The 15,116-nt window shown below is 43.2% G+C and overlaps 1 protein-coding gene across 1 annotated transcript; it reads right to left on the reverse strand.

The window, feature by feature from the left end:
• Window positions 1-7,779: 7,779 nt before the first annotated feature.
• Window positions 7,780-13,838, reverse strand: LOC128421842 (interferon gamma-like). The gene is made up of 4 exons (XM_053405094.1): window positions 13,650-13,838; window positions 11,426-11,500; window positions 10,422-10,607; window positions 7,780-7,929 (listed from the first exon to the last, which is right to left on the reverse strand). Exons 1-4 carry the CDS (start codon window positions 13,767-13,769, stop codon window positions 7,780-7,782), a joined length of 531 nt encoding a protein of 176 aa, XP_053261069.1. The 5' UTR covers window positions 13,770-13,838.
• Between the last annotated feature and the right edge of the window lie 1,278 nt (window positions 13,839-15,116).

Genomic DNA, 15,116 nt, shown 5'->3' on the forward strand with positions numbered 1-15,116 from the left:
TGAAAGCACACCAGTGCAAGTAGATAAATAGGTACCGCTGTGGCGGGAAGGTAAACGGTGTTTCCGTGCACTCTGGTTTCCGTCACAGTGTTCCATTGCACCAGAAGCAGTTTAGTCATGCTGGCCACATGACCCGGGAAGCTGTCTGTGGACAAACGCTGGCTCCCTTGGCCTGAAAGCGAGATGAGCGCCGCAACCCCATAGTCGCCTTTGACTGGGCTTAACCGTCCAGGGGTCGTTTACCTTTTTTACCTTTTTAGGCAGATGATCTAACTATCTCTGATATTTCTTTGTTTTTGACACCTTTATCACTTAACAACCTTGCATTTGATACACATCATTTCATCAGAATTTCATGACCTGCCCTTCTCAGGAAATGTTACATAGGCTTATCAGTGCTAATTACAGTAATTCTTTGAGTATGAAACCCTGTGTCACAATCAAGCCAGATATTATTTATTTATTGCTCACCCTTCACCCCCGGGTCCCAGGGCAGGTATACAATAATATAATAATAATAATTTATTATTTGTACCCCGCCCATCTGGCTGGGTTTCCCAAGCCACTCTGGGCAGCTTCCACAAAGACCAAAAATAAACTAAGATGTCACACATCAAAAAATTCCCTGAGCAGGGCTGCCTTACAACATCTTAATTGTTCTTAATATGGTGATTTAAACAACTTCCAATCACAAAAATAAGATGGGCCCCAAAAATATAACCTCAAGTGTAAAAAGCCAGAGTAAAGCTCTCTGATGAAGGTGCCAGGTATACCTCTGTAGGGAGGGAAGTCCATAGCATAGGTGAAGTTGCAAGCACCCCAAGCTTCTAACACAGAGGAACTATTAAGAAGGTCCCCCTCTGCAGATCTTAGCACCCAAGAAGGTCTGTAGAGAAGACCAGCAGAGCTCTGAATGACCTACAGTAGATCAGCAAATGGTGTTGATTTTCAATTATTTTACAACAGCAATAATGATATGGTTTGTCTCTCCTCAGTTAGGCCACTTCAGATCCCAGATGTGTACCATACCCTTCAACATTTTTGTCCCCCGAAATCAGGACATCAGGAGAGGCATGCCTTCTGATCTGGCACTCTGGCACTCAACAGCAGGGTGCACCAGAGCTCTGGCAAGACCCTTCTGACTTGCATTGGACCTAAAAATGGGACATTCCAGGATGCAAACAGAAGCCACGATTGGCTTCTGTGGTTCCGGGATGTCCCGCATAAAACAGGACAGTTGTGGGGTATGTATTAACCCAGATGTAGATTTGTACGTTCACATGCAGGTCATTCTACCATATTCCCCTTGGGGTACCCATGACTCTGACCGCTAAGCTACCATTTTGCATCTGGTTTTGAGTGGTAGGTTGTGAGATTCTGGAGGGAAACTGAGTTGATCCTGCAAGCCTGATGCACTTTTCAGTTCTGAAACTCCTGAAAGTCAACACTTGAACATCTCAAGGCAATGAAAAAACTTCTCATTTGAACAGGCTCACATTTGGAATCCTATGTTAAAACAGGGGGATGGGGAGGCATTTAACAAAGTAAATTTTATTTCCTTTGTTTTCATTTGCTGTACAATATTGTCTGCTTTGATAAAGGGTAGGTAAAATGATTAAATGAATTGTTTAAAATGTGACCCGTTCTGAGAGGTAATGTAAAGTGTGTGTGTGTGTGAGAAATTCTTGGGATTTCCAGTGTTCTTAGAATCGACATGAAAAAAGCTAGTGAATGTCTTAGTTGTTCTGTTTCGCTTTTTCTAATGCTGGCTAAAGAACTCAGCAATAATAGTGATAGATGTGGTCACATTTCTTTTCAAAGATGCAGCTTGCAAGGTAATGAGTGACTCTTACTTCCTGCGGATAAACATCCCCCCCACCCTGAGAAACAGAGTTCAAAGTCCCTCCCTTCTTAGTGGCTACAAAAGTGTCATGTAACTGCGAGGTCTTTTGCTGAAAACCATCTTCCTTTCTGCTCACTCATCATATGGAAATTAGCCAATGACACATCCCTCAAGTAGATTCATACAATGAATTCCAAGTAGGGCTGGTCAACTGCATCAATTTCAGTTTCTTACATTTCCACTCTTAAATTCAGTTCTCCATATTTCCACATCACTTTGCAGTTATTTTTTTAAGTTCCCGGGAGAAAATGTCAACAAATTTATCCTAATATACAGCCTTTTTGCAAACACTTTCTGCTAACATAATGCATTTGTAAATGCTGTTCAAAACAATATATGCACTTTTTTTGCATACTTTACCCTAGTATCTGCATTATTGTGCACAGTGCTTGGCTGCAGAACTGCGTTTCAAAATTCAAAGCACAATTTTTTGAAAGATGGTTGCATTTTAGTTCCTTGTATTATTTCAGGAAAGGTGAAATTTGTGTGAAATTTAAACATGAACTGAATCGAATTTTCACAGATCCCTAACTCCAGTAAAAGACTTCCAAAAGGGTTCAGATAAATCACAGGCATCTCTAACAGTTTGAGCAGCGATATAATTGTGGTAGTTTTCTAGTTGCAAATGAAGCTCTGTATGAGCAGGGAGCAGCTGCCCAGGTTCCACATACAGACTATTTTGGTTTTTTTGAAGAGGGAAGAGAAGGCACATCACAGGCTCACCGGAGCCACTGCATCGGGACAATAATGTGGAAAGAAACTGCAGCAAAATCGGTTTAGCACAATTTAGCATCATTAAATCAATGTGCCTTTATACATTCAGGTACAAGAGTTTTTCCCACCCATGCACTGAAGTTTTCGTTCTCACAACAGAAGACCTGCACACATGGAATTCTGACTCATGGTCACTCACCCTAGTCCTGCAATCTCCTGATTGGCTCAGCGGGGTTGTTCATATACGTCAATCCACAGATTGCCACTCAAAGCGAAACTTGCTAAAGTTCCAGGTAACTTTGAAAGCTGCCTTGCCAGAGTCAGCTGGGGAAGGAGTTGGTTGGGAGTCTGTACCTGTGTTTTCTCACCTGGGAGCTGTTAAGCTCCTGGAGACTGCTTGCTCTTCTCTCCTGTGCCTTGCTAGAGGAGCAAGCCAACAGCTAGGGAGCTATTGTCCTGTTTCTCTTTGCCGGGGGCCTCTGCCTTTGAGAGGAGAAAGGCTGAGAGCCCAGTGCATGTCTCCAAAGGGACTGTGGAAAGCAATGACCGGTCCCCACATAAAACGGGGGGCGCCCTTTGTGTGGACGCGCGCAGCCCCTGGATCTGGAGCGGCTCCATCACCACAGGCTTGGCTTCGCCTTCCCCCAGGTGGGATAACTGGAGGTCTCCGCCTACCTCAGTCAGTTGCCCAATCCCGCCTGGGGGAAGCGTTGCCAAGGAGACCAGGCCAGGTAGGGGAGGGACTACCTGCCCACCTTACGTATGCCACATGGAGAAAATGTCAGGAGTTCAGCCTACACTCGAGTAGGACCCTGGCAGAGACACATGCCCTACTGGCATGTTCTCTCCCTCCTGGTTGATCGTTCGGGAACTTCATAAGCTTTCTTCAGCCCGAACATCACAGCGACCAATGCCAACTGACACAACACACTTAGGGATCTGCAGAGTTTGCGCATCATACACGTGACAGACCTCAGCAACTCAGCATGTTGGCTAATCTACTTTATTTACATATACAGTGGTACCTTGGGTTACATACTGTCAGCGCTGCCCGAGGTCCCAGCTCACAGAAGACCTACGCTGCTTCGTTGTTTAGTATAAAAGTCTTTATTGAAGTTTAGTTTCACTTCCACAGGCGCAGCGTGCAACGCTACGTCTCTAACCTTAGACTGCCGAAGCTCCATCTGAATCTCCTCCCCCCTGACACCAGTTTAAGATTCTAGCCTTGCTCCACCTCCTCCTTTGTTCTTTTCTCCTCTGGGTCCGCCTGCCCGTCGGGGTCTCTCCCTTCCTAGACTCCTCTGACGCTGAGTCCCCTGACTCTTCCCCCTCCCTCCGTCGGGCTTTAGGACCTGGCTCCCAATCCGGGTTTCCTGCCATCCCGCGCGCCTGTACATTTGAACTTGGCGCGCGCGCCGAGCCTCCCACTTTCCTTCTGACCGTTACACTGCTGTCACTACTCCCTCCTTCGGGGAGGCTAGCTGGAACTGACATCCCCTCCGTTTCCCCACTTTCCGATTGGGGCGTGGTCAGCCCTGACTCATCTTCTCTCCCTGCTGGAGGAGAGGCTGGCCCTGACACATGTGACTCTTCCCCCCCACTGCGCTCTGGTGGGGGAGCTGGTCCTGATCCCCCGCTGCTGCCTTGGGAGTCCCCGCTGGCCCCCTGCTTCTGGTGCGTCCTCCCTGGGACCCCCCTTGCCCTCACCATCGGCGCCCCCTTCTGGGAATCTTCTGATTCGCTGGAGAAGCTCATGGAATCTCTCGGGTCACTGTCATACTCTCCTACGCTCCCCTCGGATCCCTCCCCTTCGCTCTCCATTTCCTCTCTCCCCTGTGCTTCTGCTCCTGAGCCCCTGACATATACGCTTCAGGTTACAGACGCTTCAAGTTACAGACTCCGCTAACCCAGAAATAGTACTTCAGGTTAAGAACTTTGTTTCAGGATGAGAACAGAAATCGTGCTCCGGCAGTGCGACGGCAGCAGGAGGCTCCATTAGCTAAAGTGGTGCTTCAGGTTAAGAACGGACCTCCGGAACGAATTAAGTACTTAACCCGAGGTAACACTGTAAACACACATGGAGCACTGCAACATGGCTCCCTCTCTCTCTAGCATCAGACAGTAAAGAGAAAAAGAACAAAGGACAATAGTCCCACATCACGGAACACAGTGACACAAATATCCTGTCTCCGTCACTTCCCACTCTGTGGAGTCAAAACTTATACCGTCATGTGATAGACAACAATCCTATGACTGCAATCATGGAGCAGGAATTCTAACAAAAAAGACATCACAGACAACCTGCTACACCTGCCTGAAAACAACATAGAAGTGAATAAATGAATATGACTATGTTGGTCCCATTAATTTCAATGGATCCACCATGAGTAAAAGTTAGTTGAATACCATCCTACAACTTCCATCAACCCAGCCGCCATGGCCAATGGTCAGAGGTGATGGGAATTGGTGTCCAACAACATCTGAAGAGCAATGTATTGACAAGCTCTACCTTAAAAAGAAATAGCAGAGAGGAGCTACTTCCTTTCTATTGCAGCGATAGATAGGTGTATGTCTAGGGCAAATTACTATGGAATTGATCCAGCTGGGCCCAGGTGGTGCAAGGAGTTGCCCTGTTTCCCCAACCCCAGCCTGAGAGCATAATTGCTCATACAGATACCAGATAGGGTCATTGCACAGAATGAAAAGTTCATTAAAACTTCCTATATCCAGAGGTGTGCCTAGGCTACCTTGTGTCATTGGCAAGAAGATGTATTGACACGCTCCCAAGACCATGAGCCAGAAACTCAAAGTTTGCTTTTTGTTGCCTTTTGTGCTCCACTAGTGACTTCCTCCATGAGCCTCCCATTCTCAGAAATGCCCCCATGTTCTGATTATATATAGCCATGCATTGGCAGGGAAATGGGGAAATAAGATTTTATGGAGCTCTCACAAGCTTCTCTATTAGTAAATGTTGCAAGCATGCTTGATGGGACGGAGCCCTAAATATTTAGGATCAAGGTGCTAGCTGCATATTTTGAATTTTTAAATTAAGGAAGTACTGTACTGTATTGCCTATGAAGGCTGAAGTTGAGCAATAAAAATGATTACTTTGATTATTTATTGTCCCTGTCTGCAGTGATTCTGGTTTAAATAACTGCTAAAATGTATGCGCAGCATATATATTTATTACTCAGCTGCTATATCCTTTTGAACAATATGCTCACTGTATCATTTGTTTCTTCTTCTTCCTAGAAGATTTAGGTTTATCTTGAGTGGGCTTGGTCTAGAAAGGCAGCTTATAAGTATTTAAATGAATAAATAAATTAGGGTTTTAAAAAAAAATTATCACATGGATTGATTTGCTGTGCATCAGTAAGCAAATGAGCAGCTACGGTGTCATCTTCATTCAAAGCTTTTATCCTATATGCCCAACCGTTGGCTAATCTGACTTCTCCATTCAATGGAAGAGATGGACCTATATAAATCACTGCCTCTTTCACACAGGGCATCCCAGACGCCTAGGTATTCTGCAGATCTCCTTCTCTGTGGGTGGAGAAAGAGGTCCACCTTTGGACAGGGAGTCCACCCTGGATGCCTCGCCAGAGCAGCAATGGAAAGGTCTGCTTCTGTTGCACCTCCAACTATGATGTTCTGAGAGCATAGAGGGCAAAAGGCATATTTGTTAGGGAAAGTTTTGAAAGTTCTCATGTTACCTTTACACAACCCTGGAAAGTGAGGGGAAAGAGAGGGGAAAGTGTGCCATTCCTGGAGCTGTCGTATATCCTTTCCCTGCAGCCAACTCCTCCTGCCTTCCATCCTGGCTGATGTGAGATTTGGCAGGGTGGTTCTGCCACCACTGATCCTCACTACCCTAGCTTCCTCAGATTGCTCTCTTCATTGGATAGAAGTTGTAAGCAGAGGGCACTCCCAATGTACATTGGACCAGGTACACCAACCAAAATATTCCCATCACTGGTCCTGCTGCCAGCCTCCCACACTGCTTCTGCCTTCTGAACTATGTCCCTCTGCAAACACTGTTCCTCATCTATACTGTCCTCCTGCTCCTGGGAAGATTCAGGGTCAGAAGGAGGGGGCAGCTCCCACCATTCCTCCTCAGTACAGTCCTCCTCAACACGGTCCCTGACAATAAATAAATGTATTGCTTGTGTACGGTGTACTGCATATGAAAATTAACAAGAATGTACCACTGGACAAGTTACTGTAGTTATATGTTATTCTTGAAAACCAATAAAATTTGTTGGAGGGCTGGGGGGAGAACGGAAGATGGCAGGATCCCCAGGGCATAGCTGTCAACGTTTCCCCTTTTTTAAGGGCAATTCCCTTATTCCGAATAGGATTCCTCGCAAGAAAAGGGAATCGTTGACAGCTATGCCCCAGGGATGTGCTGCACAGAGAGCTGGCTTCAGGCCCATTGGCTGACTAACTCTGCGTTACAAACATGACATGAAGGCAGGCAATATCAGCCCTGCCATCAACTCTATTCACAATCAGTCTTGGACAGAAAGACTTGAATTAAAATTTAAGCATGTGGATAGATGTCCTTATTTTCAGTCCTTCCCTTGATTCCTTATGAGCACAAGGGCTCCCTCTGGTGCAAACACCCACCCCACTCACAAAGACGTCCTTCTCACTGCCCTGATGGGGCAGCTCTGCGCACACAAGGAGGTGGCTGTGGAGAATTGCCTCTTCCACTGAAGTGAACATGGAAGCCCTGTGTGGGTAGAAGCCCATTTCCCAGTGGGGATCCTCTGCTCATGAAGTAATAATAAAATTAATTTCTTTCTCCAGTCTCTTTGTGATCTTCAGTTGCCAAAATAACAACAACAACAACAACACTTGACACTTTGGAAACAGAATAATATTTTGTTTAATTAAATAATTTATATGCACTCCATGGAAGATGCCAAGTAAACTCTGGACAGGTTCTAACTGACCCTGTTAACAAATATCAGAAGATAAATAGGAATTCAGTTCTATTAATTTATTACATAACATGAATTATAAATACTTCAAATCAGATGCTGATTTGTGTGTGGTTTTTTTTACAAAATTGGCATTTATAAATAATTATTTTAAACTGTTAAATATAAATAAATAGTTTTTTATATATATTAAAATGAGCTCTCTGTAGAAAAACAAGGCTAGCCTCTGGGATTTGGTTTGTATCGCATCGGGACGCTGGGGTTGTGCCTTCGGCTTCTCCTCTTTCTTTTAACTTCCTCTTTGTTCACCTCCAACATGACATCGTAAAATTCAGTGATCGCCTTGCGCTGGATTTTCACATTATCCATCTGATTAAAATGACAAAAAATGGATTAGCTTAAAAGTTCATGGGGAATTATACTCCATGTATATTTACTGAGGAAATTTCACTTAAAAAAAATTATGTAATAACATTCCAGAAAGCCTATGAATGGCAGAAAGACAAACTCAAACGCCAACAATGCAGATGTGGAGCTCCCTTATTTGTAAGCCTCTTCTCAGTCATTTCAGTCAAATAATAATAACACAATCTAAGAAAGCTAAATAATTATGCATCTTTCGTAGGGTCCCATCACCCTCACGGAAATGCAAATACACAATAGAGTAATACACGTGAATTATTGAATAGGGGTCAATGATCTACCCTTTATTATTTGTCTGGGTTTTACTCCACCCTTCCTCTATAACAGGGGTGGCCAATGTGGTGCTCTACAGATCCCACCAGCCCCAGTGAGCAATGGGGCAGGGATAATGGGAGTTGTAGTCTAGCAACATCTGGAAGGCATCACATTGGCTATCACAAGGTGGCATACAGGGCCCTCCTCCACCGTTTTTCCCAAGATAGGAAGGCGTATGAGGCAGTAGCTGGCCCAAAGTCCAGTAATTATTATGGCTGAGCAGAAATTTCACCCTAGATCTAAGCAGTCTAATTCCAACATTCCACTCATTAAACAACATTGACTGGTCACCAGCCCACATCTTGCTTGACATTATCCCTGGAGCATTTAACAATGAAGAGAACAACACTGCCTGTTTGTGAAACCGGCTAGAAAACACTGACTGGCTAGAAAACATGATTTAACTTCCTGTGGACCTATGACTGGTACCAAATAAAAATCTGGACTTGTTTAGCTTCCAATGCCTACTTATGCAAGGGATATACCATATTTTTCTGTCTATAAGACGCCCCATGTATAAGATACCCCCTATTTTGGGGGACTCGCCAATCTACCCTTGGCACTATCCATGTATAAGACGCCCCCTAATTTTTGACATTGTTTTTTAGGGGGGGAACCTAGTCTTATACACAGAAAAGTACGGTAATTCCTCATTTCATGTTTCTTTCATGTAGCATCTACTTCTTTTCCCTACTACCAATCAGACTTACTAGGGTTGCCATGTGTCCTCTTTTTCCAGGACACGTCCTCTTTTTCCGGGCTAAAATTTCTGTCCGGGTGGATTTTCTAAATTTGCCAAAATCTCCCTGGCTATACTTTCTGGGTGAGACATAGATATAACTGGTGGTTGAGGACTTGCTTTCCTCTTCTCTTCTCCTGCACCCCTCAGCAATATATCACAGCTTACATAGCCTACATATAGTAGGAGTATTTAAAATGAGAGTCATCACAGCATCTTCTTTTTTGCTCTTCAAAATATGGCAACCCTACTTCAGCAGTACTAAGAATTACATGAAGTTGAGCAGGCCTGGGCTTGATCAGCACGTGGAGTGAAAACTGCCTGGCTACAGCTTTGTTTGCCTAATTGAGCTATTTTCAAGGAAGGTCAGGTTAACTTTTTTAATAAATACATTATGTGCAAACATCAGCACTGATACGTTCACCCACAGATTCTGACTTTGACCCGTGTGGCAACCCTGCTGTGGTCAGACTTGACCTTAGGTGAATATCCTCATGTTCCCTATTGTTTCAAATTATCTGGTAACATATAATTGTGTGATGAGCTGCATTGCATTCCTAATAGATGGTAAGAAATGTCTGTGATTTTCAATGTGACGTTTTTGGTGGCAGAGGAGATTTTCCGAATGCAATGCATCAGCAAGACTGTCGGCCCAAACCATTGACCTGTTGAAGCTTCTGCCAAAAGATTCCTTTAGTCCAGCATCCTGGTTTCCACAGGGGCCAACCATTGGCTTCAGTAAAGTCCACAAGTAGGACATGAAGACAGTGGGGCTCCTCTGCTTTCTAAACTTAAAAACCCAATTTTTAAATACACTTTCCCCATAGGAAAAGTCCTCCAATCCCTTGAATATTTTAATTGCCCTTTTCTCCACATTTCTCATTCACAGAATAACCTTCTTAGAAGTGGTGGCCAGAACTCTATACAGCGGGTGGATCTACACTCATGGTTTTTAACATGAAGGAAGGGTTTTGATAACCATATGGGCACATGACATCCTACTTTGAACGTTTGTGATGCGTTATTAAAATGTGACACCAGAGAGCGTTACAGAGTATCCACCAAGACCACCCGCCATGTACGATCTAGTTGAGATGCCTCATTGCTGGGGTTGGACCAAGTGACCTTCAGAGTCCCTTCCAATTCTACATTCTATGATTCTGTGACCAACATCTCTTTCCTTTTTAGTCACTGCCACTTCACAGCACACCCGTCCTCCTTTGGGAGGAAGGGCAGGATATAAATTTAATGATATAATTGATTAATTAATCCCAGTGTGTAACCCATCAGTCCATCCTTCAATAGCGTGGAGTGAGCCACATATCCCTCAGACAGACAGACGTTATATTCAGTGACATAAGCAAAAGGAAGAATGTAATATTACCGGAAGTTTTGCTATCTCAATTAGATCTTTTGCTTTTTTCAAGCTTTCGCTGTAACTCTCTTTATAGACTTGCAGGACTTCTACCAAACTCCTGACGTCCTTTGGATTTTGAGTGCTGTTTAGATTAGTCAAAAGGTCCCAGTATTTGGAAATCATCTGAGCGAGCAAGATCTTTCTTTCATGGGCCTGCCAGAAAACCAGCCCCAAAGAGAGAGAGAGAGAGAATGGATTAGTAACATTTCCCAATAACAGAAATATGGAAAATTATTACATAACATTTCTCTCCTGTTTTTCCTTCCAAAATTGCCCAGGGCACCAAACAAGGCACTAAGATGATACAATTAAAAATAAAACAAATAAAAGCATTTGAAAACGTTAAGGGCATCTAAAAACTTATTAAAATATTAAGAGCCCCTAAAAACATTGACAATCAATCACATATCCTCAGACATACTAAGGTCAAGGTTTCCAGGAACTGTATCTTTCAGGCATAAATGCCTGGAATGTTCTTCAATTCCTTCTGAATGTTAATAATGAAGGCCCTCAGAACCTTTCTTATGGCCATTGTTGGCACTAGTGTTGTTATACCTTGAGTCAGCCATTTGGCAAAAGCCAAAGCAGTGGTGAGCTCCCTTTTGAAACAAGAATGGCTTCTTGAGGGTTTCTCCTGATAGCACCAGAAGCACTCCAGTAAAAGTGATAGATTTCCACCTTTCACTTTTAGTTTACTTATCTCATTATGAAAGAGAATGTAAACAGTATGCCTGATCTACAAAGCTGTCTGGTGATATTAGCTAGCCTTGCTCAATCTGGGGGCTGCTGGGAGTTTTAGTTCAAGACATCTGGAGGGCACCAGGTTAGAGAATGATGATATAGTCCATGTGAGGGTGCAGTGGAGGGTTAATAGTCCGAGGCCAACTGCTAGGCAGCAACTGACATTTCACGTCAGATGATTGGTGTTGTACGAAACCTGTCCAAATATTTACACAAACTGAGACAATTACCTGTGACCATAGAGCGTTCTTCAGATGAGTCCTGAAAATAGCGCCACCCTCAGCAACATCAGGCTGACTGGTGTTCTGCAATACAAAATGCAAATGTCTCAACCAAACATGTAGCATTAATCAGTCTGGGCCATGGACATTCAGGCTCAGCTCCAGCATTTTTCCTCCTTAGTCACATGACTGAGGCCCAGATGTACAGCTTGTATCCACCATGGGTGCCAACTTGAATAAAATATTGGGGGGGCGGCACCAGCAACACATGATCACCCACATGATATGGTGCGGACACACCATTTGAATGGCATATATGCCTATCAACTTTGGGAATCCCGGCCCCCTCAAATATTTTATTGGGGGGGTGATGACCCCTTGGCACCTACGAGTTGACTGCTATGGTATCTAGAGAAGCAGTGTGTTAGACAGGCCCCCTCCCTGTTGAGTATTCAGGCACCTACTGAAGACTTATTTTATTCCAGCAGACATTTCAACAAAATTCTGATTTCATCATTTTAACTGTATTATTATTATTAATAATAATAATAATAATAATAATATACTTGTACACTGCTTTGAGATTCTTGTACTTAAGACTGTTGTAATTAAGTGGCATATAAATTGTCCCCCCCGCCCCAGGTTTGAGTCATCTGATTCACTTCAAAGATAACTTTAAAGCAAATTTCCTCAGCAGGGCTGGATTTATAGGTTTCAGTTTAGAAAGACTGTGTATACTCTGCTTTCACTTCCACGTGCACCCCAGATCTTTACCCAGGAGCAGCCTCCCCTCTCCTGATGCCTTCTAAATGTTTTGGACAACAATTCTCATAATCTTTGCTCATTGCCCATGCTTAATAATAATAATAATAATAATAATACCCCTCCCATCTGACTGGGTTGCCCCAGCCACTCTGGGTGGCTTCCAACATTGTAGTCTGAAACATCTGGAGAAGGTTAGGTTAGTGAATGCTGCCCTAGAGGAACAAACACATTCTGTCGGACTAAATGTGCATGAGTTATTTTCACTTGAATATCTTCTACATTTAACAAATAAATTCACCAAGCTGACAATCTTCCTTCTTTTTTTAAGTATCATGTGTCTCAACCAAAGTGGACACCTATTATAACTTTATAAAACTTGAATAACAGAACTGACAAGCTTGTAGAGATGCTTGACCAAACAGAGGGTAAAGGTATGGCAGGCAATACATTTACAAGGGGCTCCAAGCCAGGAGGGAGGAAGTACGAAGAAGGAGCAGTAGCCAAAGAGTCAAGAGCTAGACTATGGTGAGGCTTGTCACTGCAACATAGAAGGAAGGAAAAGGCAGCACTTCTGAGGTTTGCTACCCCAAGAGTGAGTCAAGAAGAGGAGGAAAGGAGAGGCGACTGATGTAACTGAGGAAAGAGGGACTAATGGGGAAGCAAAACTGCTTAGATAAGCAGATCTCAGGAGGGATTTGAGGATGGGAAAAGCTCTAAACTCATCTGAATGGAGAGATCACCAGTCGACATCTCCCCAAAGGCACAAGAATCCCTCGGGTTTTGAAGGCCCTTGGGATCCATAATGGGGAGGGGGAGCCCTCACACGGATATATATGCAGCCTGGACTTTATGGGGAGGGGCACATTATAAATTAAATAAGCAATAAAAGCAGCAGCAGCAACAATCATCATAATTAATATAATATTTAGAAAAATATATTCCCATGAGGAATTCAGTTTTGTATTGTTTAACGTCACAGTGAAAAGCACTCAATAGATATGAAGCTGTGCTAAGAAAGCTGTTGTGATTATCTTGGGCTAGTCATAGGAGAGGTGGCTGGTTCTGTGAGGGCTGAAGGAATGAAATATGTTTTGGGTGGCAAGTGACCGGCTGTGCTTGCCCACTCCATGTAGTCGATTCCCATTCCTGAATGATTCCTTATGAAGAAAACCACACATAGATTTGTACCAGCTGTACATGTCAGGCTGATTATTAATACTAAATTGTGTGGTCTTATAAAACAACGAGGATATTTCAAATTCTCTTGTGAAGGCAATGGAAGAAACTTCCCTGCAACTTTACAAGAATCACCGAAATCGGTAAAATACAAAAAGATTACAAAATGAATGACACATAGTGTCGTAAAACCAGGTCTTAGCTCTCTGCCCAAGAATATTGGCATCCTCAAATAAGCCAGAGTATAGGGAAATGAAGAAAAGACAATAAGATTATCAGAAGTTATACTTACAAATTCTCTCTGCAGCTTGCTTATATGTTCTTTCATGCTTTCAAAAAGTGGCCCAGAGGGGACATGTCCATCAGAATAACTAATAGCCAGAAAGAGGAACAGGCAAATCTTCCAAACCATGGTTCTTGACTCAAAATGGAAATGCTGCTTTGTTGTATGTTTGGATGTCAGCCCCACTGGAGTCGTCTAACTTGGTCGTCAGCGGCACTTTCCAGTTTGATCTTAGCCACTCTGGGTGGTGATATTTATACCTGGCCGCTGAACATTTTTATGCATTTTTCACACATTTCAGGAGATGGTGTTAGATAGGAGGCGTGTCTGGTGTTTATTAATAGGCTTGGTTTGTGGGATTGTAGTGTTTAAAGTTTCCTTTAAATGACTAGGTTCCCCATGATGAATGATTAGCTACGTGTCCAACCTATGGTTCTTCAAGGATCCCTCGAAAGCATGCCCACACCACCAAGAGGACACAGGAGAATTTCCACATCAGCCCCCACCCCATTTTAAAGGAAACCCTATGCACACTACCCTGAAACTGCTTTAAAACTTTGTGGTGAGGGGACGAGCAAGACAGGAAATTCAGATTCAAAGTGTAATATTGCAAAGCGTATGTGTTAGTGACTCAGATGTGCATTTTTTTTGCAAACCATCAGAAAGCAAAGAAACAATTGCATGTGGTTAATGGGTCATTTTGACAGGCATGTCGCTTGTCTTCCTTTTTTTAGTATTGATTACTGCTGCACTCATCATTATTAAAAGATAAGACCAAAAAGATAATTATTATCAAAAGAAAATACCAAAAAGGATATATCTGCCTTTCATATCTGCCTTATGGATGATAAAAAATAATTATCATAGGGTTCTTTCCAAAGTCCATTATATCGATATTCCATCTTCACAAGGATTTCTGCTTGTGCAATGAAACATTCTCCCCCTCTTATCTCCCCACACTCCCCCTAATTCTGTTCTGGGGTCCTCCAAGCCCCTGGAGCTTATCTGGGGAGAATGCATGGGGGAGGGGGGAAAGTCCCATTTTATGAGCAAACTTATTTCGTTGAAATCACATTATACATTAAGGACACCTGAGAAAATCTATTATCCACATAGTCCCATGAGAGCAGGACAGAATCCCACACAATGGACTTTGAGATAACATAATATGCCATGTTTCTGCAACTAGAACCAGAACTATTTGGGAAATTTGCTTTGCAAAAATCTGTACGTTAGGCAATATTGCATACAAAAATTGTACTATGAGAAATATGCACCAAAATAAATATTCATGAGAAGTGGAAATGTAGAAACCTGAACTTAAGATTGGACACAATAGAAACTGAGAGAAACCAAAATTGAGATATTCACCCAACTGTAGTGTGAGGTAGGGATGGAGAGAATTCTGCATTTTGGAGAAAACCTCCTCTTTTTGCCCCCTTGTGACCAGTGCATGGAACAGATGGTTGATCCGTG

This window comes from Podarcis raffonei, chromosome 10 (genome assembly GCF_027172205.1).
Source record: "Podarcis raffonei isolate rPodRaf1 chromosome 10, rPodRaf1.pri, whole genome shotgun sequence".
Taxonomy (NCBI): Eukaryota; Metazoa; Chordata; class Lepidosauria; order Squamata; family Lacertidae; genus Podarcis; species Podarcis raffonei.